At 47.5% G+C, this 24,486-nt stretch overlaps 1 protein-coding gene across 3 annotated transcripts in view; it reads right to left on the bottom strand.

Moving 5' to 3' along the window:
- The window catches only part of LOC127473568 (DNA-directed RNA polymerase II subunit RPB1-like), a 172,122-nt gene that overhangs the window by 70,798 nt on the left and 76,838 nt on the right, over positions 1-24,486 (bottom strand). The window contains exon 2 of one of the 3 annotated variants that reach the window (XM_051793345.1): positions 2,748-3,970. The exons of 1 other annotated variant lie outside the window; for it this stretch is intronic. In XM_051793345.1, the coding sequence (XP_051649305.1) occupies positions 3,770-3,970 (201 nt within the window). In that variant the 3' untranslated portion in view covers positions 2,748-3,769. Of the gene's footprint in view, positions 1-2,747; positions 3,971-24,486 lie in introns of those variants that run through there. One more of the 3 variants, XM_051793346.1, reaches the window with a different exon arrangement.

Raw genomic sequence — 24,486 nt, 5'->3', positions numbered from 1 at the left:
AGTGGTTGAGAAGGGAGAGGAGGGGGCTGGTGTTTGGGCCAAGTCCAGCAGGTGATGTCTTTTGTATCTGGCAGTCCTTGGTCAGCTCCACGACCATCCACTTGTCAGTGTCCATGACATACCCATCAGCCCTTCTCTTCTTGGCTCCTACACTTGCCAACCCTAAGCTGCTCCTAAGTTCTCTTGCTGTCAGTTCATAAAGAGGTCTTGTCAAGTGTTACTGATTTAGAAACTAAACCCTGACATCTTTGTCTTTGCCAAAGATGTGTGTGAAAGGGCAGTGCTGTTGCAAAGCAGTGTTGAGCTTCACATTGGGTGACTTGGCAGCTTCCTCTGCATCACCCATGCACCCTGGGTTTCTTTGAAAAGTACTTTTCACTCCAAATGTGACACCACATTAGCCTGTAGGACATCCTGTCCCCAAATGGATAACTGTAAATATTAATAATTAAAAAGTGACCCCCTCCATTATTCAAGAAAAGCTTGTATCTCTGTACTAAAAGCATCCAAGGGTCACGTCCCCCAGTTTTCTATCTGACAAGGGTTTGGAGGGGCTGCTTTGTGCAGGGAACCCTTTGGGGGCCCCTTGCACATGGGTAGGGCTGCACTCTGGGGGTGTGGGGCTTTGGTTCTTTGGTTGCCAGGGGCCACTGTGAGTCACTGAGCCGGGGTGGGGACAATGGGCAGGGCTGGCTGGGACAGGCTGTGGCACCTGTGACATAAAAGGGAAGTGTCCCCGTGGGGCAGCTCTGCAGGGCCCATCAGGGGATGCTGCCCAGTGCAGCCTGTGCTGTGGGGAGCACGCACACAGGGAGAGGCTGGGCCGGACGAGGGCCGGGGCAGCAAGGCCGCCCCAGGGAGTGGGTTCTGCCCCTGTCTGCAGGGCCCAGCCCCTGGCAGGAGCGCCTTGGGCAGGGCCCGGTGCTGCTGCTGGGGCAGGGGGTGAGGCCTTGCCGCCTGCCAGCTGCCTGGGCCCCTGTCCTTGCTGCGCCACATCCCCGAGGCTCCATCCCCGCTCCCCCAGCGCCAGCTCCCTCCTTCCCAGCCCCAACCAAGCCCTTCTCTGTGTCCTCCTGCAGGCCATGGCTTTCACAACATTCCTTTTGGTGCTTGTGCAAAGCATCATCCAGTCCCTGCAGGCGGTCGGGGAGGGGCTGCACAAGACTCAGTGAGCTTGGAGGTCTTTTCCAAGCTGAAGGACTCTTGGATTCTGTGATTGTGTGCTGGATTCAGCTGGGTCCGTGTTAGCAGCATTAGTTTGCTCCCAAAGTTTCCTCGCTGTCAGCTCTTGTGGCCTAAGGCTTGAGGTCCTTTAACTCCTTGTGCTGAGCTACTGCTGGGAAACGAGAGGCCTCTGCGAGCAGATTCCTGGTGTTCCCTGTAGAACAGTGAGGGAGAAGGTGTAGTCAAGTGGGAAGAGGAGTACTGTTTGTGTGTGGCCTCCTATGTGGCCTTGGCGCCTTTGAGGGGCTTGAAGGAGAAAAGAGCTTTGTTAAAGTGAGAAGTGAAATAGTGTGTTGGCTGTTCTCTCTGCAGGGAGAAGCTGTCGGTGGGGGAGGGGTCACAGAGTGGGGGAGAGGCCGTAAAGTGGGGGAGGGGCCACAGAGTGGGAGAGGGGTCACAGAATGGGGGAGGGGTCACAGAGTGGGGGAGGAGTCACAGAGTGGGGGAGGGGCCATAAAGTGGATGAGGGGCCATAGAGTGGGGGAGGGGTCAGAGAGTGGGGGAGGGACCATGAAGTGGGAGAGGGGTCACAGAGTGGGGTAGGGGCTACAGAATGGGGTAGGGGCCACAGAATGGGGAAGGGGCCATATAGTGTAGGAAGGGGCCACGGGGTGGGGGAGGGGTCACCGCCTGGACTCGGGGAGTCAGGGCAGTGACCTCGGGGAGGGGGAGGGGTCAGGGCGTGGGGTAGGGGTCTCACCTGATCCCGGGGCTATCGGGGTCATGGCGGGGCCGAACCTGGTGGGGACACCCAAGTTTTTCCCAAATTTCCCCTCATTTTTCCCAGTTTTTCATCCATTTCTCCCAAATTTCCCACTCTTTCCCCAATTTTCCCCCCATTTCCCCCATTTTTCCCAAATTTCCCCATTTTTCTCAATTTTTCCCCATTTTTTTTCCAAATTCCTTCCATTGTTCCCAAATTTCCCCCATTTTTTCCCATTTTCCCCAAATTTCCCCCCATTTTTCCCAACTTTCCCCAATTTTTCATCCAATTTTGCCCAAATTCCCCCATTTTTTTCTCAATTCACCCCATTTTTCCCAAATTTCCCCATTTTCCCCAAATTCCGCCATTTTTTCCCAATTTTTTCCTAATTTTCCCCTAATTTTTCCCAATTATCCCCCATTTTTCCTGATTTTTCACCCCTTTTCCCCAAATTTCTTACTTTTTTCCCAGTTTTCCCTCCATTTCCCCTCAAAATCCCCCATTTCCCCAAATTTCTGACTTTTTCCTCAAAATTTCCCCCGTTTTTCCACATTTTCCCGGATTTCCCCCCAGTTTTCCTAAATTTCCCCCCATTTTTCCCCATTTTTATCAATTTTCCCCAAATTTCCCACTTTTTTCTCAGTTTTTCCCCCATTTTTCCCAATTTTTCATTGGTGTTCACCAAATTTCCCACTTTTTTCCCCAATTTTCCCCCATTTTCCCCAAAATTCCTGGTTTTTTCCCCCATTTTTTCCCACTGGGGAAATTTGGGAAATTTGGAAAACTGGGGACCCAAAAATCCAAGAAAATGTGGGGAAATGGGGGAAAAATGTGGGGAAAATCCGGAGAAAAATCTGTGAAAATGTGGGAAAAATGGGGGGAAAATTAGGAAAATGGTGAAAAATCTGGGAAAATGTGGGCAAATGGGGAAATTGCGGAAAATTCTGGGAAAAATGTGAGAAAAATCCGGGGAAATGGGGAAAAATGGGGGAAAATGTGGGAAATTCTGGGGAAAATGGGGAAAAATCTGGGAAAATATGGAAAAATGAGGAAAAAAAGAGGGAAAATGGGGAAAAATGTGTGAAAATCGGGGAATATGTGGGAAAAATGGGGAGAAATCGAGAAAAAATCCAGTAAAATGGGGAAAAAATTGGGAAAAAACTGGGAAAATGGGGAAAAATTGGGAAAAAAACTGGGAAATTCTGGGGAAAATGGGAGAAAATCTGGGAAAAATGTGGAAAAAATGGGGGGGAAGGGGAAAAAATGGGAAAAATCTGGGAAAATAGGGAAAAAATGGGGGGAAAATGGGGAATATTCTGGGAAAATCTGGAAATCTGGGGAAAAAAATCTGAGAAAAATGGGGAAAAATCTGGGAAAAATGGGGGAAAATGAGGAAAAATCTGGGAAAATGTGGAAAAAATGTGGGAAAAATCATGGAAAATGGGGGGAAATTGGGAAAAAATCCGGGGAAATGTGGGAAAAAAAGGGGGGAAATCTGGGAAAATGGGGAAAATAATTGGGAAAAAATCTGGGAAAAAATGGGCAAAATGAGGAAAAATCTGGGGAAATAGGGAGAAAATCTGGGAAAATGTGGGAAAAACTTTGGGAAAATTTGGGAAAATGGGGAAAAATCCGAGAAAATGGGGGTGAAATGGGGAAAAATCTGGGGAAAATGGGGAAAATGGGGAAAAATCTGGGAAAATGTGAAAAAATTGGGAAAAACTGTGGGAAAATGGGGGAAATGAGGAGAAATCCATGAAAATGGGGGAAAATGAGGAAAAATGTGTGAAAATGGGGAAAAATGGGAAAAAAATCCGGAAAAATGGGGAAAATGAGGAAAAATCAAGAAAAATGGGGGAAAATCTGGGAAAATGTGGGAAAATGTGGGAAAATCTGGAAGAAAATCTGGAGAAAAATCTGAGAAAATGTGGGAAAAATGGGAAAAAATGTGGGAAAAATCTGGGAAAATGTGGGAAATTCTGGGAAAAGTGGAGGAAAAATCTGGGAAAAATCCGGGAAAATGGGGAAAAAATAGGGAAAAATCTGGGAAAACCTGGGAGAAATCTGGGAAAATGGGGACAAACTGGGGGGGAAATGCTGGAAATTCTGGGGAAAATGGGGGGAAATGGAGAAAAATGGGAAAAAATCCCAGAAAATGGGGAAAAATGGGGAAAGATTTAAAAAAATGGGAAAAAATCTTGGGAAAATCTGGGAAAAATGAGGAAAAATCTGGGAAAATCTGGGAAAAATGAGGAAAAATCTGGGAAAATGTGGAAAAAATGGGAGAAAATCCAGGAAATGGGGAAAAATGGGGAAAGATAAAAAAAATTTTGGAAAAATGGGGAAAATATGGGAAATTCTGGGAAAAATCCAGGAAAATGGGGGAAGAAATCTGGGCAAATCTGGGAAAAATGTGAGAAAAAATGGGGGGAAATGTGGAAAAATGGGAAAAAAAAATCTGGGAAAATCTGGAGAAAAATGTGTGAAAATCTGGGAAAATGTGGGAAAAATGTGGAAAAAATGGGGAAAAATCTGGGAAAATGGGGGGAAAATCTGGGAAAATCTGGACAAAATGGGGAAAAATCTGGGAAAATGGGGGAAAAATGGGAAAAAATCTGGGAAAATGTAGGAAAATTGGGAAAAATCTAGAAAATGGGGGGGAAATGGGGAAAAATTCAGGAAAATGTGGAAAAATGGGGGGAAATCTGGGAAAAATGGGGAAAATGGGGGGAAATGTGGAAAAATGGGGAAAAATGTGGAAAAACTGGGTTAAACTGGGAGGAACTGGGAGAAACTGGGCCAGAGGGAAAGGGATGTTGCCATGGAAATGTGAGCCTGCCCCTCCCCCACCCGGCCCAGGGCCCACGGGGGGGGAAACTGGGTTAAACTGGGACATACTGGGAGGCAGTGGGGGGGACACTGGGAGTTACTGGGAGCTACTGGAAGCTACTGGGGGGCTCACTGGGGTTACTGGAATGGACACTGGGGTTACTGGGAGCTACTGGGGGGGTCACTGGGGTTACTGGGAGTTACTGGGAGCTACTGGGGGGCTTACTGGGAGTTACTGGGAGCTACTGGGGTGGACACTGGGGTTACTGGGAGTTACTGGGATGGACACTAGGATTACTGGGAGTTACTGGGAGCTACTGGGATAGACACTGGGGTTACTGGGAGCTACTAGGAGCTACTGGGGGGGTCACTGGGGTTACTGGGGGGATCGCTGGAGATACCGGAGGCATTACTGGGGTAACTGGGAGCTACTGGGAGCCACTGGGAGCGGCCCATCCCCCTCCCTCCCCAAGGTCACCCCAAGGACACGGAGGGGGGGAGGGGGGGAAGCCCTGCCCCCTCCCAGTCCCTCCCAGTCCCTCCCAGTTCCCTCCCAGTCCCTCCCAGTACCTGAACTGGTCACACTGGGAGCAGCTCCAGGTTCCCCCTCCAGTTTGGGCCCCCGGGGCTATTTTTGGAACCCGGTGATGTCACTGGGGGGGAGGGGCCTCGAGGGGGCGGCACCTCCCCTCTCCCTTCCCAGTACAGACCAGTAAGGGACCAGTAACGGCCCCAGTGGGGGGGGCAGGGGAAGGAGGGAACACTGAGGGTGGGGATGGAGCAGGATGGTCCTTGAGCATGGGGGAAGGGCAGGAGGTTCCCTGAGGGTGGAGGAAGGGCAGGACCGTCCCTGAGGGTGGGGGAGGGGTAGGCGGGTCCCTGAGGGTGGGAGAGGGGCAGGAGGGACCCCGAGGTGGGGGGAGGGGCAGGAGGGTCCTGAGGGTTGGGGAGGGGCAGGGAGGGACCCCGAAAGTGAAGGAGGGGCCCTGAGGGTCCCTGAGGGTGGGGGAAGGGTAGGAAGTTCCCCGAGGGTGGGGGAGGGGCAGGAGAGTCTCTGAGGTTGGGGGAGGGGTCCTGAGGGCCCCTGAAGGTGGGGGAGGGGCAGGGAGGGCTCCTGAGAGTGGGAGGGGTAGCAGGTTCACTGGGGGGAGGGGAAGGAAGGGACCCTGAGGGTGGGGGAGGGACAGGAGGGACCCTGAGGGTTGGGGAGGGGCAGGAAGGGGGGGGAGGGGCTTTGGGGGGGGCCCTTAAAGGTGGGGGGAGGGGCTGAAAGTGGGTCCATCATTGGGAGGGGACACGCCCACCCAAAACCCAGTAAGTCCCAGTTGAGCTCCCAGTTCAGGGAGGGGGAGAGGATGCAAAAGCCACGCCCACTTGCAGAGGCTATGGCCACCTTGGGATGGGACACGCCCACCAGGGAGAGACCACGCCCACCTAAAGAAGGGACACGCCCACCCCCAAACCACTAAGTCCCAGCTGAGTTCTGCCTTAACTGGTCCTTACTGGTCCCACCACCCCATTCCGCGTTCCAGTGACCCGTACTGGTCCATACTGGTTTATACTGGTCTATCCTGGTTTATACTGGTCTGTACTGGTCTGACCTTGATGGAGATGCTGAAGTGCCCCCAATCCCCTTAACTGGTCCTTACTGGTCCCACCACCCCATTCCGTGTTACACTGACCCGTACTGGTTTATATTGGTCTATACTGGTCCATACTGGTTTATACTAATCTATACTGTCCTATACTGGTCTGTACTGGTCTGATGTTGACGGAGATGCTGAAGTGCCCCCAACCCCCTTAACTGGTCCTTACTGGTCCCACCGCCCCATTCCCCGTTCCAGTCACCTGTACTGGTCCATACTGGTTTATACTGGTTTATACTGGCCCATACCGGTCTATACGGGTCTATACTGGTTTATACTGACCTGACCTTGATGGAGATGCTGAAGTGCCCCCAACCCCCTTAACTGGTTCTTACTGGTCCCACCACCCCATTCCGTGTTCCAGTGACCCGTACTGGTTTATACTGGTTTATACTGCTCTACCCTGGTTTATACTGGTCTGTACTGGTCTGACCTTGATGGAGACGCTGAAGTGCCCCCAACCCCCTTAACTGGTCCTTACTGGTCCCACTGCCCCATTCCCCATTCCAATGACCCGTAGCGGTCTGTACTGGTTTATATTGGTCTATACCGGTCTATACCAGTCCATACTGGTCTATACTGGTTTATACTGGTCTGTACTGGTCTGACCTTGACGGAGATGATGAAGTGCCCCCAACCCCCTTAACTGGTCCTTACTGGTCCCACCACCCTGCTCGCTGTTCTAGTGACCTGTACTGGTCCATACTGGTCCACACTGGTCCGTACTGGTTTTTTACTGGTCTATACTGGTCTATACTGGTCTATACTGGTCTATACTGGTCTACACTGGTCTATACTGGTCTATAATGGTCTGACCTTGATGGAGATGCTGAAGTGCCCCCAAGCCCCTTAACTGGTCCTTATCGGTCCCACTGCCCCATTCCCCATTCCAGTGACCCATATTGGTCTATACTGGTCCATACTGGTCCATACTGGTTTATACTGGTCTATCCTGGTTTATACTGGTCTGTACTGGTCTGACCTTGATGGAGATGCTGAAGTGCCCCCAACCCCCTTAACTGGTCCTTACTGGTCCCACCACCCTGCTCCCCATTCCATTGACCCATACTGGGTCGTGGTGGCAAGAACCCCAGCAGGAGCCAGGTGGGGTCTTCCTGCCATTGGATGAGTGCTCTGGGAGGTCAGGGCTGCTCACAGATCCAGATCACAGCAGTACATTTCCAAGAGCACTGTCAAATGGGAAGGGCAAAGCACAATTATTAGGAAGGAATGGAGCTTTTCTCAGTCAGTGTTTCCAGTTTCCTACTCCTGAGGAATCTGGGGTTGAGAAATGGAAAAGAAACTCTCATGTTGGACAAGTCACTGAGACTCCTGAGCTGTAACTTGGAATGCACAAGTGCTTCTGTAAGCAACTTCCTAAAGTGCTTTCGGTCTCTGCTCTGCTTTTGACAGAAGCAGCATCACTTCTGCTGGACCCATCTGTTTTTTCTTTATCTGCCCTTTTCCACCTGCCTGAGGTTTCTCTCAGGTCAAAGTGAGAGCACAGACATTTGGATGGAGTGCTGACAGGGAAGTCATGAATGGATTTCTGATGTTGAGTCTACTGTTTTGAAATCAGAAAATGTGGTGCTGAAGTCATCGTTAGCCTTTGAGAGGGAAACAGGAGAAAAATCGGATAAACTTGTTGCTAAAAATGAACTGCTTCAAACTGAGGTTGACCACCTTCAAAGTCTTGTTGCGCCAGAGTGCAGAGAGAAAACTGTTGCTAAAAAAACAGGCTCCTGGTTTGGTCAGGCAACTTCATAAACCAGTGTCTTACCCTGGCATTGAGACTTGGGAAACCACAGAGAACCCTGATTCTAAGTCTCAGGAGAGAAAGAAACAAGGAGAATTTGAAGTTCAACTGATGTTTCTAGAGTCTCCCAGCTTTCCTCACATTAATGAAAATAGACTGAGTGATCCCTGTGATAATGAACAAAGGGAAGATTATTCTTTACCTCCCTCAATTTCCTTTGTGCCTGATACTGAATCCACTAAAAAACCTTGGACTCAAAAAGAGAACCCGACCCAGAAAACAACTCAATTCATTCTGATTCAAGTGGTTAAAGAGCAGAAGCATTATGGCGATAAACCTGGACAAATTAAAAGCCAACCAGTGAAATCCTATCAATATATCACATACCTTGGCATTCCACTTTGTTCTCCTCAACAGTTAATACAATTTCCAATGGATATGGGGACAAAATGTTCGCAGCAAAATGCCAAAGATGGGATTAAAACCCAGACGAAAAAGAATTAAAATCACTGGAGAAAAAGAAGAAACCACTCTTCAACCAAGAGCTTCACCCTGTTACTGTTTTGTTGATATTACCTTTTTGCTTTTTATTCTAATAATCATATTGTATGTTAAAATTTGGATGATTAAGAAACAGTCAGCTCACTGATTACCCCCATCAATACTAGACGATGCCCGCAGTATACACCCGTCCCAGCCCCTCCAGGAGCCCTCAAATCCCATCCTGGTCCCACAGGACACTCCCAACTTCCCCTCAAACACTCCGAGGCCCCCAGATTGACTCCCAGATCCAGAAAACTCTTGCTGCCTGCCCATGGAGTGCCCAGTGTGGCCCACCAACTGCACCACAAAGCCAAAGCTTCCAGGCTTTCTTTCCTGGGAATTAGGGCTGTTGTTTCCTGTTTTCAGCCATGCCTCCCAACTGATAGCCCAACTCCCAAACTGCTAGCATGCCTGTTGATACAGAATTGTTAAAATAAACCTTGCCAGTATATGTTTTCAGACACCGATTATTTAGTGTCGTTTCACTTTAATCCACCCCAAGGGAATTATTAATAAAAACCTGAGTTACCCCCTCTCCCCTTTTCCTGGGGCGGGTTGTAACACCAATCAGCACTGACTTCGCCCAGTAGGCATAGCAAAGGAAGTTTCCTTTTGGTTTAGGGTTTAGTGTTAGGGTTAGGGTTAGGGTTAGGGTTTAAGGGTAGGGTTAGGGTTAGGGTTAGGGTTAGGTTTTGAGTTAGGGTTAGGGTTAGAAAGGGTTAGGGTTAGGGTTAGGAAATTTAGGGTTAGAGTTAGAGTTAGCAAAAGTTAGGGTTAGGTTTAGGGTTAGCAAAAGACAGGGTTACTGTTAGGGTTAGGGTTAGGGTTAAGGTTAGGGTTAGGGTTAGGGTTAGGGTTAGCGTTAGGGTTAGGGGTATGTGTAAGGGTTAGGGTTAGGAAGAATTTGTCTCAGTGCGCGATCTAACAATCGCGGGTTTAGCCCATTCTGGACACGCAGCGGTGCCCAATAAGCCCCTCTCAGACTATAAGCCCGATTCATTGCCCACCGCTGTCAGAATCTTTTGCTTTTTCTCTTGGGTCTCTGCTTTTGCTGTTGCTGTTCAGTTGCGTGTCTGGCAGAATACCCACCGCCGTCCAGTATGTACTCTGCTTCTATAGAGCACTGTCCCCTAACCCCAACATTGAAAGAGAGACTGGAAGCTATGCGCAAACCCTGTTCCCTAACCCTAACCCTAACCAAGAGACTGCAAGCTATGCGCAAACCTTTTTCCCTAACCCTAACCTTAAAAGTGAGAATGCAAGCTATGCGCAAACCCTTTTCCCTAACCCTAACCCTAAAAACGAGACTGCAAGTTATGCTCAAACCCTCTTCCCTAACCCTAACCTTAAAACAGAGACTGCAAACTATGCGCAAACCCTGTTACCTAACCCTAACCTTAAAAAAGAGACTGCAAGCTATACGCAAACCCTTTTCTCTGAACCTAACCTTAAAAAAGAGACTGCAAGCTATGCGCAAACCCGATTCCCTGACCCTAATCCTAAAAAAGCGAATGCAAGCTATGTGCAAACCCTGTTCCCTAACCTTAACCTTAAAAAAGAGAGTGCAAGCTATGCACAAAACCAGTTCCCTAACCCTAACTTTAAAAAAGAGACTGCAAGCTACTAGGGTTAGGGTTAGGGTTAGGGTAAGGGTTAGGTGTTAGGGTTGGGGTTAGGGTTAGGGTTAGTCAGAATCTGTCTCAATGTGTGATCTAACTATCGCGGGTTTACCCCATTCCAGGAACGCAGTGGTGCCCAATAAACCCCTCTCGGGCTACCGATTCAGTGCCCACCGCTGTCAGAATCTTTTGCTTTTTCTCTTGGGTCTCTGCTTTTGCTGTTGCTGTTCTGTTGCGTGTCTGGCAGAATACCCACCGCCGTCCGGTATGTACTCTGCTTCTATAGAGCACTGGCCCCGCCCACTGGGTGGAGTCAAGAGGTGGAGTCCGTGTTGATTGTTCTGCGTCACTGGCTCTGCCTACTGGGCGGAGTCAGTACTGATTGGTGTTACAACCCGCCCCAGGAAAAGGGGAGAGGGGGTAACTCAGGTTTTTATTAGTAATTCCCTTGGGGTGGATTAAAGTGAAATGACACTAAATAATCGATGTCTGAAAACATATACTGGCAAGGTTTATTTTAACAATTCTGTATCAACAGGCATGCTAGCAGTTTGGGTGCTGTCATACCACAATGTGACACAGAGATAACCTTTGGGGGGGGAAAGAAAATGCATAGGGGAGAGAAAGGCAGGATAAGAGCAAGGGAGAGTAAGAGAAAGAAAAGCTGAGAGTGGACAGATGTATATAGTCACCGCCCACAGGGTCCAGCGATGCTTCCATGTCTGTTAGTTGAAGTGGTGGCCTTGATCTGCCGGGGGTGAAGGAGGGAAGTCCCCATACTCCAAGAAGTTATGAGTTATAGCCATGATTAGTGTCACGGACCATGCCTCGAGCCTCCAACATCTTGAGGGTTGCAGTCTCTCTTCTAAGGTTAGGGAACAGGCTTTGGGCATAGCTTGCAGTTACTGTGTGGACCAATTGTCAGAGACTGAAATGGTTAATGATTTATGCATTCTAGGAGACTTTTCAGGCTTTTGACTTGCATGATACCTCTGATGAGCAGTCGGGCCCCTCCCTCCCTCCAGTGCTGACAGTGTGAATCTCCGAAAAGGCAAGAGTTGAGCTTACAGGCTTTTGACTGTTGATATATCTGATGAGGAATCAGGCCCCTCCCTCCCTCTGCTATGAGATGTTAGGATTAGGGTTAAGGTTAGCAAGGGTTAGGGTTTAGGTTTTAGGGTTAACGGTTTGGGGTTTAAGGTAGAGTTAAACCATCATTTTCGGGGTATGGGCCCGATAGCTTAATTAGCTGACCTTTCTAGAAAATAATATAGAGGGAGTATAGAGGATTTTGATTCCTTTAGTGTAGGTTCGATTCCTACTTTTCTAAAATTAGGAAATGAGAGGATTGGTATACCTCTATGTTTACTTTATGATAGTAACCCTTTTGGATTCAGGCACATTTCCTTGAGTGTCTTAGGTAGGGGGGTAGGCCTGCATAGGAGATAGGAAGGCTGGTATGCCATAGGCATAAGGCTAATGTTAGGGGTAAGAAGTTTTTTCAAAGCAAATGTATGAGTTGATCATATCAGAATCGAGGGTAAGAGGCGCGGATTCATAAGAATCCTGCGGAAAGGAGGAGGATTTTTGTAGCTAAAGTAGGGGGAATGAGTTCTTGAGGGAGATTAAGTGAGCTGGGGTTTAGGAATAGAATGGTTGTGAGTGCATTTATTAGTATAATATTAGCATATTCGGCAAGAAAAAACAAGGCGAATGGCCCTGCAGCATATTCTACGTTGAACCCTGAGACTAGTTCAGATTCTCCTTCTGTCAGGTCAAATGGAGCGCGGTTTGTTTCGGCAAGAGTGGAGATATATCATATTATTGCTAAGGGCCAGGAGGAGAAAATGAGGTAGAGAGGTTCTTGAGTTGTAGCTAGGGTATTGAGGGTGTAGTTACCACTAAGGATAGGATAATTACGGATAGGAGAATAATGGCTAGGGTAACTTCGTAAGAGATAGTTTGTGCGACTGCTCGGAGGGCGCCGATTAAGGCATATTTTGAGTTAGAGGTTCACCCTGATCATAGAATTGAGTAGACTGCCAAGCTAGATAGAGCTAGAAGGAAGAGTATGCCAAGGTTTAGGTCAGTAAGGGGAAAGGGTAGGGGAAGTGGTGTTCAGATTGTAATTGCTAGGAGAAGGGCTAAGATAGGAGTAGATATAAATAAGTAAGGGGATGAAGTTGATGGACGAATTGGTTCTTTAATGAATAGCTTTACTCCATCTGCTATAGGTTGTAAGAGGCCAAATGGTCCTACAATATTAGGCCCTTTTCGGGTAAGAAATGCTACGGCGATGAGGATGGAGAGAGCATAGGATATTGATATAATAAAGTAAGTGAGGGTTAAGTGAATTGTCATGTGGTTTGTGTTGGAGCTAGGGAGAGGATTTGAACCTCTGGGTAAAGGGCTTAAGCCTTCTGCATTTGCCAAGCTCTGCCACGCTAGCGGTCCTTTTCTAGGAGGGGGTTATGGTGGAGCTCTTAGTAATTTAGTTGGGTTCATTACTGGGTGCGAAGGCGTGCTTGTGGCATAGGCCTTACTTCTTCGATCCTTTCGTACTAGAAGGAGTTGTAACATAGATAGAAACTGACCTGGATTACTCCGGTCTGAACTCAGATCATGTAGGACTGTTAATCGTTGAACAAATGAACCCTTGGTAGCGGTTGCACCACTAGGATGTCCTGATCCAACATCGGGGTCGTAAACCTCCTTGTCGATGTGGGCTCTTGAAGGAGATTGCGCTGTTATCCCCAGCTGGGGTAGCTAGGTTCATTAATCAATTATATTGGGTCTGGTTACTATTAGCACGTTGATGGGTAGTTCTTGGTTAAGATGGATTGTCTGATATTTGGAGGTTAAGTTTGTCTCCAAGGTCACCCCAACCAAAAAATGCACACCAGCAAAATCCCGGGGGAGTAGGCCCTGTGGGTGAGTATTGTTTATGGAAGTGGTAGCAGATTTTAAAGTTCCACAGGGTCTTCTTGTCTTATGGGGTTATTCCTGCTTTTGCACGGGAAGATCAATTTCACTGATTATCTGTAGGAGACAGCTAAGACCTCGTTAAGCCATTCATACAAGTCCCGATTTATGGGACAATTGATTGCGCTACCTTTGCACGGTTAGGATACCGCGGCCGTTGAACGAATTGTCACTGGGCAGGCTTCACCTTTAATACTTGGTTTGTTAAAGGCTATGTTTTTGGTAAACAGTCGGGCCTTGGATTTGCCTAGTTCCTTTTACAGATTTTAATCGTCTTTGGGGGCGCTCCATAGGTGGGTTAACAGAGTTTTGGGTATAAGGTCTTGTTAAGGTTAAAAAATATCCTGTGGATTGTTAATAATGTTGTAATGTAAGCTTGCGCCATAGAGGGGATCCCTAGTTACTTATTTTAGCATAAATTCTCTTATTTAATATAAGTTGGCCTACTGGGGAAGAGGGAGTCATGAGGAAGTTTAGATTTTTTTAGGTGAGGAGCTTTGACACATTCTTTAATGGTGGTTGCTTGAAGGCCCACAATTAAGCTGTAATTAAATTTATCCGCTAGGGGAGAGTGTATTCTTTTTTAAAGGAACTGTACCTCCTTTAAATAGCCCTTAATTCGCTTCATGTGGGTTGAGTGTAGTCCTGGGAGGTGAATTAAGAGGGAACTAAGATTCATTTCATAGGCAACCAGCTATCACCCAGCTCGATTGACTTTTCACCACTACTAACGAGTCTTCCCACTCTTTTGCAACAGAGACGGGTTTGCTCAGTAGATAGCTGCTCGTAAGTAGCTCGCTTGGGTTTCGGGGAAGCAAGCTTAAATTGGCGTTTTGCTTGGGTAGTTCTCGCTAAATCATGATGCAAAAGGTACAAGGGTTGGTCTTTGCTATTTATTACTTGGTTTGTCATTACTATTTCTTTCTTCCCTTACGGTACATGATCTCTATTGCGTCTTGAGTTTACCTTTCTATTGCCTATACTAGGTTGAGTGAGAGAATGTTTTGATTTAATGGGTAGTATTAACTTAGTTTATATGTAATCTGGTAGAAGAGCTAGAGTTAGGCTTCAAGGCGATCTGATATGGAACAGATATCTTTCAGGTGTAAGCTGAATGCTTTAGTTATAGCTACGTCTTGGTAGACTAAGTGCACCTTCCGGTACACTTACCTTGTTACGACTTGCCTCATCTCTAGCTTAGGGGTTTATTATAAATAAAATTAATCCTAGCTTGTGAGGAGGGTGACGGGCGGTATGTACGTGCTTCAGAGCCAGCTTAAAGGAGGCATTATTATCCTGCTTTACTGCTAAATCCGCCTTTTAGGAGTGATTTCACACTCCTTGTCGTGAGGTATTCTATGCTAGAAAATGTAGCCCATTTCTACCATCTCATGAACTATACCTTGACCTGTCTTATTAGTGGGATGTTGCTGTTGTGCCCACTGTTAAACCCTCAGTTTAGGGGTGGGCTGACGACGGCGGTATATAGGCTGATTTGGCAAGGGATGGTTGGGTGTATCGTGGGTTATCGGTTATAGAACAGGTTCCTCTAGGTGGGTTTGGAGTACCGCCAAGTCCTTAGAGTTTTAAGCGTTTGTGCTCGTAGTTCTCAGGCGGATGCTTAAGTGGTGAAAGCATCGGGATTTAGGGCCAGGCATAGTGGGGTATCTAATCCCAGTTTGTGTCCTGGCTTTCGTGGAGTTTTGTTGATCATGAAGCTAAGATCATTTCTATGGGAGTATTGGATGCATCTTGTGCTTATAACAGCTTGGTTACATTTCAGTCTTAGTTGAAGTGATAATGAAAAACCACTCTTTACGCCATATAAAGTTAATTTGGGTTTCTTGTGTGACCGCGGTGGCTGGCACAAGATTTACCAACCCTGGTAAGTTGCTTTGACTAAGTCAAGTTTACACTTATTGCTTAATATTAATTACTGCTGAAAACCCGTGGGGGTGTGGCTAGGCAAGGCGTTTTGGGCTACAATTGGAGTGGTGTGCCTGATGCCTGCTCCTGCTGTCTTTTTAAGGTGCTGAGGGCATTTTCACTGGGATGCGGATACTTGCATGTATATATTTGGCAAGAACTAACTGTAAGGTTAGGACTAAGTCTTTTTTGTCCTTGGGTATGTGTAATAGCCGTCTTAACATCTTCAGTGTTATGCTTTATTGTAAGCTACAAGGACTAAGGCTGTTATAGGCATAGTGATTATTATTGGGGCTTGTTTTAGTTGTAGTAATAGTTGCTATTGATTTAGGATTTGTTTAGTGGTTGGAGAAGTAGTTCTAGTGGATAACAAAAATGTGTTGTTGAGAAGTTAGTAGAAAGGGGCAGGATTGTAGTGTTGTGGGCGGGTTTGTTAAGGTTTTATGTTCTTGTAGTTGAAATTACAACGATGGTTTTTCAGGCCAAAGGTCTTGGATAGAGGCCAAGCAGGAATTGTTATGACGTACTTTATACTATTTTTAAGTGTTAGTTTTATTTTGGGAGGACTAGCAGTTGCTTCCAATCCTTCTCCATACTATGCAGTAGTGGGGTTAGTGTTGGCGTCTATTGTAGGGTGTGGATGGTTAATGAGTTTGGGGGTGTCTTTTGTATCACTAGTGTTATTTCAGGTATATTTAGGTGGGATGTTAGTGGTTTTTGTGTATTCGGTTTTATTGGCAGCAGATCCATTTCCTGAGACCTGAGGGGACTGGCAGGTTGTTGGGTATGGTGCTGGGTTAGTTTTAGTGTTGGGGGCTGGGGTGTTTATTATAGGACTATCTGAGTTAGAGTGGTTAGGGATAAACACAGTGGATAGTGGGGGTGTTTTATCTATTCGGTTGGATTTTGAGAGAGCGGTTATGTTTTCTTCTTGGGGGGCGGGACAATTTTTAATTGCGGGCTGGGGTCTGTTGCTGACGTTGTTTGTTGTGCTAGAACTTGTACGAGGGTTGTCTCGTGGGGCAATTCGGGCGGTTTAAGGAGGTGTGGTTCAGAGAATAGTTTAATGAAAATGCCAGCTTTGGGAGTTGGTGATAAAGGTTTGATTCCTTTTTTTCTAAAGGGTTGGAAAAAAGTTTGGGACCAACTGTTAAAGGTCTATGTGGGTGGAATATTAGTTAGAGTAGTGGGGGCGATTAATTGGGGAGGTAAGAGGGTGAAAGGAAATGATGGGGTAGATTAAAGTGTAAACAAACAACTGAAGAAATGAATGATGAAAGGAAATGATGGGGTAGATTAAAGTGTAAACAAACAACTGAAGAAATGAATGATGAAAGGAAATGATGGGGTAGATTAAAGTGTAAACAAACAAATGAAGAAATGAATGATGAAAGGAAATGATGGGGTAGATTAAAGTGTGTTAAAAAAATTTAACAAATTGATGATGCAAATGTCTTAATTGGAAAATTAGGGGAATGGAAAGTTTGTAAAATTTGAAATTTTTGTTAAAAAATTTAAAAACAAAAATTAATGATGAATAGAGGGAAAGTCCCTAGATCATTGCAAAAAATGACAAAATTTTTGTAATTTTTTGTGAAATTGACGACAAAAAATATGTCTGGCGTGCATTAATTAAATTGCAACTTGATGAGAGACGTAATGGAAAAACCAAGCCAACAGCACGTGACAGTGCATCAGTGCAACAGTATGAGACCGAATAACACTTGAAACCATATCATTAATTTTCGCGCGAAAGTGAGAAAACCGCTCGCTGACCATAAGGGGTACATGTCAACCATATATGGGAGCCCCCTGGCGGAGCACTCTGAAGGGCTTATTGAGATCTACCCCAAAAAAATAAACCAAAAGTTTAGAAGAGAGAAAATGCCGCAATCACGAGGTCCAGGTTGGCCGAGCATCCCCAACCATTAGTAACGGAGCGCAAGTTTAGGAAAATTAAGCAAGTTATGGCCCTGACCGAGGAACCAGAGGCGACAAAGAGCAAGTTATGAGAGTGGGTTATTGGTGGAAAGGGAAAGAATACACCTGAAGCTGGACATGATAAACATTACTAACGCCGGGTTGCTGGTTTCTCGTGAGGAGTACGACTAATAAATAACCCAGCACTTCTTGGTTGGTACATAGAGCAAGTGGTGAGTGGTCCATGGACCATGGATTTTAGGTTCTGTGACGTTCCTCGTATTGAGAAGGATTTTATGCGAAAATTAGCAGTTTTAGGTTTTAGTTCGTTTGGCGGGATTATTCCTAGAACATGACATGTTATGTCCTTGTGTGGGAATGTGCCTAGATCTGTGAATGACAAGTTTTGGATTGTATGGGAGATAGTATGGAAATTTGGATGGTTTTTGCAATAATAGTATGTCAGATTTTCCTACATGCATGTTATGTCTAATGTGGTGGAGGATGCTATGCAAAGTAATACATACCGTAGGGTATGGGGGGAGGGGGGGGCCCTCCCCTTGATGTACGTGTTGATTGGAAAGTTGGGGGGTGCTTGGATATTTTTTGGAAAACTCTAAGAAGGGGGCGGCCTTCAGTCTTTGGTTTACAAGACCAACGTTTTTTATAAACTATTAGAGTGGTTAGAGGTTGAGTATCTTATTTTCTAGGAGACTAGTAATGGGGAATAAGATGAGAATGATTGTGAAGTAGGTAGTTGAGGCGAGTTGTCCGATGATAATAAATGGATGTTCGACTGGTTGGCTACCGATTCATGTAAGGATTAAAAGATTTGTTACTAGGATTGTCCTAGTTAGGACAGCTGAGATCAGTTCATCATGGTGGGTGTAACCCAAAACTGTATTCTATAGCCTTCCATGTCATTTCCCAGAAACTAGACTATTGTTGTCAATAGACTATTCGCACCCTCTGCCCATGGAGCCTGACTCCTCAGGCTATAAACTAGGTGTTAAGAGGCCTGTGAGATAGGAGGATGTTTCTGTCCTCACACCCTTTGTGGAACTCCCCGCCCTGAGGGGAGCACTGAACATTCCTGCCTGAACTGGAGGATATATAATCTTGGAGTTTTGGAACATTTTTCAACCCACTCGTGGGATCCAGAGGACGGTTGCATCTCATCGCTCTCAACCAGACTTAGACCATCACTGGACTGCGATCACCAGTTCTGGCCAGACTGCAGCAGCTCTCCCACCAGCAGGTTCTTCCCCTCTCCCTTTACTTTGGACTCAAACAGGGCCCAAGGAACACCACTTTGTTCAGGCCCCAGGGTACTGGGTTATACATTTGGGTTTTTGTGGGTTGAGACCAATTGTTTGTTTGTATTATTGTACTTACTGTATTATTTTAATAAATTGTTATTCTGACTTATAATCTCTCCTTTGAGTTGAGTTCATTCCCCCTGCTGGTTAACTTTTAAACCAGCACATTTTGGCGCCCAAACGTCGGGCAGAGAGAGAGAAGTCAGAATCACAATTTCATTTTAAGCATTTGTCTATTTGAATATAGAAACTCCCTGATCACCATGTTGTTTGATGCACTCACATGGATGTTGTATTTGAGCCTGTTCATATTTCCACAGATGGGGTATTATTTGCCTGTTTTGATGCTCTCTTTAAGACCAGGGAGAGGGATCCAAATTGTTTTATTAGTATATTATGTTTATGTCATTCTAACATCAGAAGCAATGAGTTTCATTGTAAATGTGTATTCAGTCCTGTTTGCCTGTCCTGGTTTGGGTTGCTACCTCTGGGGCCTCATTAAAAATCGTACCCAGCTTTTTGGGGGAACAGGGGTGGATGGTTTCCAGCCTCTCACCTCCTTCTTCCCCTTCAGACCTGCTACAACAGTTTTTGAAAACATTGAGTTCCCTTTTGATGTTAAGGACAGCATAATGTTATTGTTAGTGTTGCTCTGTCTGCTCTGTACTGTGTACACCATGTTTAGGGTCAGAAAAGTGCCTTTTAGGGAGGTTGTTTGGACACCTGCCCTGGGAGCAGATAATGCTGAGTGGCACGGGAAGTGGGAGGATATCAGCCAGTATTTGGAAAAGTTTTCTCCTCCAATGATCTGGAAATTCACCCCTGAACAACTGCAGGATCCTGTTAGCATGATAAGACTGGTGAAGGAAAAATGCTCTGGCAGCTCCAGAGACGGCCAGCTCACAGCAACCTGCTGGGCCCTGGCCACTGCCTACCGGGCACTACTTGACATGCTACAGCACTGTCAGGGGGAGGAGAGAAGGAGCAAATCCGCAGACACCACGTCCACCCAAACCACAGCTGAGTCAGAGGGAGAAAGAAATAAACCAACCGGCACCGTGTCCACACAAACCATCGAGGAGCCAGAAGAACAAGCAAAACCAATAGCAGTCGCCCCTGTCCAGAAAAGGAAATCAAAGACTAAATCAGTCCGTATAGCAAATGATGACGAAGAGGCGGGACCTTCACATCCACCGGAGGAGACAGAACCAGAAATAATCACTCGGTCCCTATCCCTGGGTGAGCTACGTGAGCTCCGGAGAGAGTTCACACGACAGGCGAACGAGTCCATTCTGACCTGGCTGCTCCGAATCTGGGATGCCGCAGCTAACGATACGATCCTAGATGGGAGTGAAGCCAGACAGCTGGGATCCCTGTCTCGAGATGTAGTCATTGATCAAGGGATTGGAAGGAGGCAGGAAACTCTCAGCCTCTGGCGGCGACTGTTGTCCAGTGTGAGGGAGAGATACCTTTGCAAAGAGGACCTCCACGTACAGCAAGGACAGTGGAACACGATGGAACAAGGTATCCGGTGCTTAAGGGAGTTAGCTGTACTGGAGATAATTTTTTCAGAGGATGAAAGATTCCCTAAGAGTCCAGATGGCGTACAGTGCACCTCCCAAATGTGGTTAAAGTTTGCACGACTCGGGCCAGAAATGTATTCCCGCTACTTAGCAACGCTGCAATGGAGGGAGGGAGAGGACAAGGTGGGAGCATTGGTTAGCAAACTCAGGATTTATGAAGACACTGTCACCGCCCCATTACGAGCCCACGTCTCATCTGTAGAAACCAAACTGGCTGAACACGTCCGAAGCCTGGAAGAGAAAATTGAAGAGGGACACCAGAAACTAAGAGAAGAAATTAAGGAAGGGATTTTCCATATCTCACCAGGACAAACAAGAGTCTCTGCTATCAGGAGCCAGCGTCCCCCAGCTAAGGAGAGAAGGTACTATGAGGAAGTGGGATGGGAAACCCACCTCTTCCTTAGCAGCCCGGGTACGTGAACTGAAAAGAGGAACAAATACCATAAAGAACTCTTCAAGGGTAAACGTTGCTCCAGTCTCTCGTGGGCAAGACTCCAGACGGTACAGGAATGATCCTCTTGAAGGGACCTCCAGGTCATACCCACAAGAAGAGCACAATGAGTACCATGACCAGGACTAGGGGTGCCCTGCCTCTAGCCAGGTAGAGGAGAGGGACAATAGAGTTTATTGGACTGTGTGGATTCGGTGGCCTGGCACATCAGAGCCACAAAGATATAAGGCCTTAGTAGACACCGGCGCACAATGTACATTAATGCCATCAAGATACGTAGGGGCAGAATCCATCTCCATTTCTGGGGTGACAGGGGGATCCCAACAGCTGACTGTACTGGAAGCTGAAGTGAGCCTGACTGGGAAGGAATGGCACAGACACCCCATCGTGACTGGCCCAGAGGCCCCGTGTATCCTTGGCATAGATTACCTGAGGAGTGGGTATTTCAAAGACCCAAAAGGACTTCGTTGGGCTTTTGGCATAGCTGCTGTGGAGACGGAGGAAATTAGACAGTTGAACACCTTGCCTGGTCTCTCAGAGGACCCCTCTGCTGTGGGACTGCTGAAGGTTGAAGAACAATTGGTACCGATAGCCACAGCAACAGTGCACCGTCGGCAATACCGCACCGACCGAGACTCTGTGACCCCTAAACATAAGATGATTCGTGACCTGGAGACCCAGGGGGTGGTCAGCAAGACTCGCTCACCCTTTAATAGCCCTATATGGCCAGTGCGTAAGTCCAGCGGAGAGTGGAGGCTGACGGTGGATTACCGTGGACTCAATGAAGTCACACCACCCCTGAGTGCTGCTGTGCCGGACATGCTGGAGCTCCAGTACGAGTTGGAGTCCAAGGAAGCCAAGTGGTATGCCACCATTGACATAGCCAACGCCTTTTTCTCCATTCCTTTGGCAGCGGAGTGCAGGCCACAATTTGCTTTCACTTGGAGAGGTGTGCAGTACACCTGGAATCGACTGCCTCAGGGGTGGAAACACAGTCCCAGCATTTGCCATGGACTGATCCAGACTGCACTGGAAAAGGGTGAGGCTCCAGAGCACCTACAGTACATTGATGACATCATTGTATGGGGGAACACAGCGGGCGAAGTCTTCGAGAAAGGAGAGAAGATAATCCAGATTCTCCTAAGAGCCGGTTTTGCCATTAAACGGAGTAAGGTCAAGGGACCTGCTCAGGAAATTCAGTTCCTAGGAGTGAAGTGGCAAGATGGACGCCGCCTAATTCCAATGGAGGTGATTAACAAAATAGCAGCCATGTCCCCACCAACCAGCAAGAAGGAAACACAGGCTTTCCTAGGCGCTGTGGGCTTTTGGAGGATGCATATCCCCGAGTATAGTCAGATTGTAAGCCCTCTCTACCTTGTGACACGGAAGAAAAATGATTTCCAGTGGGGCCCCGAACAACAACAAGCCTTTGAACAAATTAAACAGGAGATTGCCCATGCGGTAGCCCTTGGGCCAGTAAGGACAGGACAGGACGTGAAGAACGTGCTCTACACCGCAGCCGGGGAGAATGGCCCTTCTTGGAGCCTCTGGCAGAAAGTGCCTGGGGAGACCCGAGGACGACCGCTGGGATTCTGGAGTCGGGGATACAAAGGATCTGAAGCCAGCTATACACCAACTGAGAAAGAGATCCTGGCTGCCTATGAAGGAGTTCGAGCTGCCTCAGAAGTAATCGGCACCGAAGCGCAGCTCCTCCTGGCACCCCGACTACCAGTGCTGGGCTGGATGTTCAAGGGAAGAGTTCCTTCCACACATCATGCCACCGATGCCACATGGAGTAAGTGGATCGCTCTGATCATGCAGCGAACCCGGATAGGGAATCCTAATCGCCCTGGGATTCTGGAAATTATCACCAATTGGCCCGAAGGTGAGAGTTTCGGACTATCCTCTGAAGAAGAGGAGGAGAAGGTGACACGGGCTGAGGAGGCCCCACCATATGACAAGCTACCCGCAGATGAAAGGCGATATGTGCTCTTCACGGATGGCTCCTGCCGCATTGTAGGGACAAACCGAAAATGGAAGGCAGCTGTATGGAGTCCCACACGGCGAGTTGCAGAAGCGACCGAAGGACAAGGTGGGTCAAGTCAGTTTGCAGAGCTTAAAGCCGTTCAGTTGGCTTTGGATATAGCTGAACGAGAGAAGTGGCCAAGACTCTATCTCTACACTGACTCATGGATGGTGGCCAATGCTCTGTGGGGATGGCTGGAGCGATGGAAAAAGGCCAACTGGCAGTGCCAAGGGAAACCCATCTGGGCGGCGGAGATGTGGCAGGACATTGCTGGCCGGGTAGAGAAGCTGAGTGTGAAGGTCCGTCACGTAGACGCTCATGTAGGCAAGAAACGGGCTAATGAGGAGCATCGTAACAACGAGCAGGCGGACCGAGCTGCCAGGATTAAAGTCTCTCAGGTAGATCTGGATTGGCAGCACAAAGGAGAATTATTTCTGGCTCGATGGGCCCATGACGCCTCCGGTCACCAGGGGAGAGATGCAACATACAGATGGGCTCGTGACCGAGGGGTGGACTTAACCAAGGACATTGTCTCACAGGTCATCCATGACTGTGAGACATGTGCTGCCATCAAGCAGGCCAAGCGGGTGAAGCCTCTATGGTATGGTGGACGGTGGTCGAAGTACAGGTATGGGGAAACCTGGCAAGTTGACTACATCACGCTCCCCAAAACCCGCCAAGGTAAGCACTACGTACTGACCATGGTAGAAGGAAGCACTGGATGGTTGGAGACATACCCAGTGCCTCATGCCACTGCCCGGAATACCATCCTGGGCCTTGAAAAACAAGTCCTGTGGCGACACGGCACCCCAGAGAGAATTGAGTCTGATAATGGGACCCATTTCAAGAATGGCCTCGTAGACACCTGGGCCAAAGAGCACGGCATTGAGTGGGTGTATCATATCCCCTACCATGCACCAGCTGCTGGAAAAGTTGAGCGGTGCAACGGACTGCTGAAAACCACCCTGAAGGCACTGTGTGGGGAGACTCTCAAACACTGGGAGCTGCATTTAGCAAAGGCCACCTGGTTGGTCAACACCCGAGGTTCCATCAATCGAGCTGGCCCTGCCCAATCAGAACTTTTGCATACTGTAGTTGGAGATAAAGTCCCCGTGGTACATATGAGAGGAATGTTAGGGAAGACTGTTTGGATTAGTCCCACCTCAAGCAAAGGCAAACCCATCCGAGGGATTGTTTTTGCTCAAGGACCTGGTTCCACCTGGTGGATAATGCAAAAAGATGGGGAGACACGTTGTGTACCACAAGGGGACCTAATTTTGAGTGAGAATGGTCTGTAATGTTTCATTGTATATATATACATAGATAGATAGATGTATATAGTTTTAAAGGGATATAGTTTTTAAAGGGGGTTAATTTGGGCATGACATGGATGGCATAGAATAAGGGGTGGATAATGTCCTAGTTAGGACAGCTGAGATCAGTTCATCATGGTGGGTGTAACCCAAAACTGTATTCTATAGCCTTCCATGTCATTTCCCAGAAACTAGACTATTGTTGTCAATAGACTATTCGCACCCTCTGCCCATGGAGCCTGACTCCTCAGGCTATAAACTAGGTGTTAAGAGGCCTGTGAGATAGGAGGATGTTTCTGTCCTCACACCCTTTGTGGAACTCCCCGCCCTGAGGGGAGCACTGAACATTCCTGCCTGAACTGGAGGATATATAATCTTGGAGTTTTGGAACATTTTTCAACCCACTCGTGGGATCCAGAGGACGGTTGCATCTCATCGCTCTCAACCAGACTTAGACCATCACTGGACTGCGATCACCAGTTCTGGCCAGACTGCAGCAGCTCTCCCACCAGCAGGTTCTTCCCCTCTCCCTTTACTTTGGACTCAAACAGGGCCCAAGGAACACCACTTTGTTCAGGCCCCAGGGTACTGGGTTATACATTTGGGTTTTTGTGGGTTGAGACCAATTGTTTGTTTGTATTATTGT

The sequence above is a fragment of the Manacus candei genome, unplaced genomic scaffold (genome assembly GCF_025592945.1).
Source record: "Manacus candei isolate 608988 ecotype Guabito, Panama unplaced genomic scaffold, ASM2559294v1 h1tg000036l, whole genome shotgun sequence".
Lineage (NCBI taxonomy): Eukaryota > Metazoa > Chordata > Aves > Passeriformes > Pipridae > Manacus > Manacus candei.
Note: the sequence above shows the minus strand (reverse complement) of the source record. Positions and strands in the feature narration are given on the sequence as shown.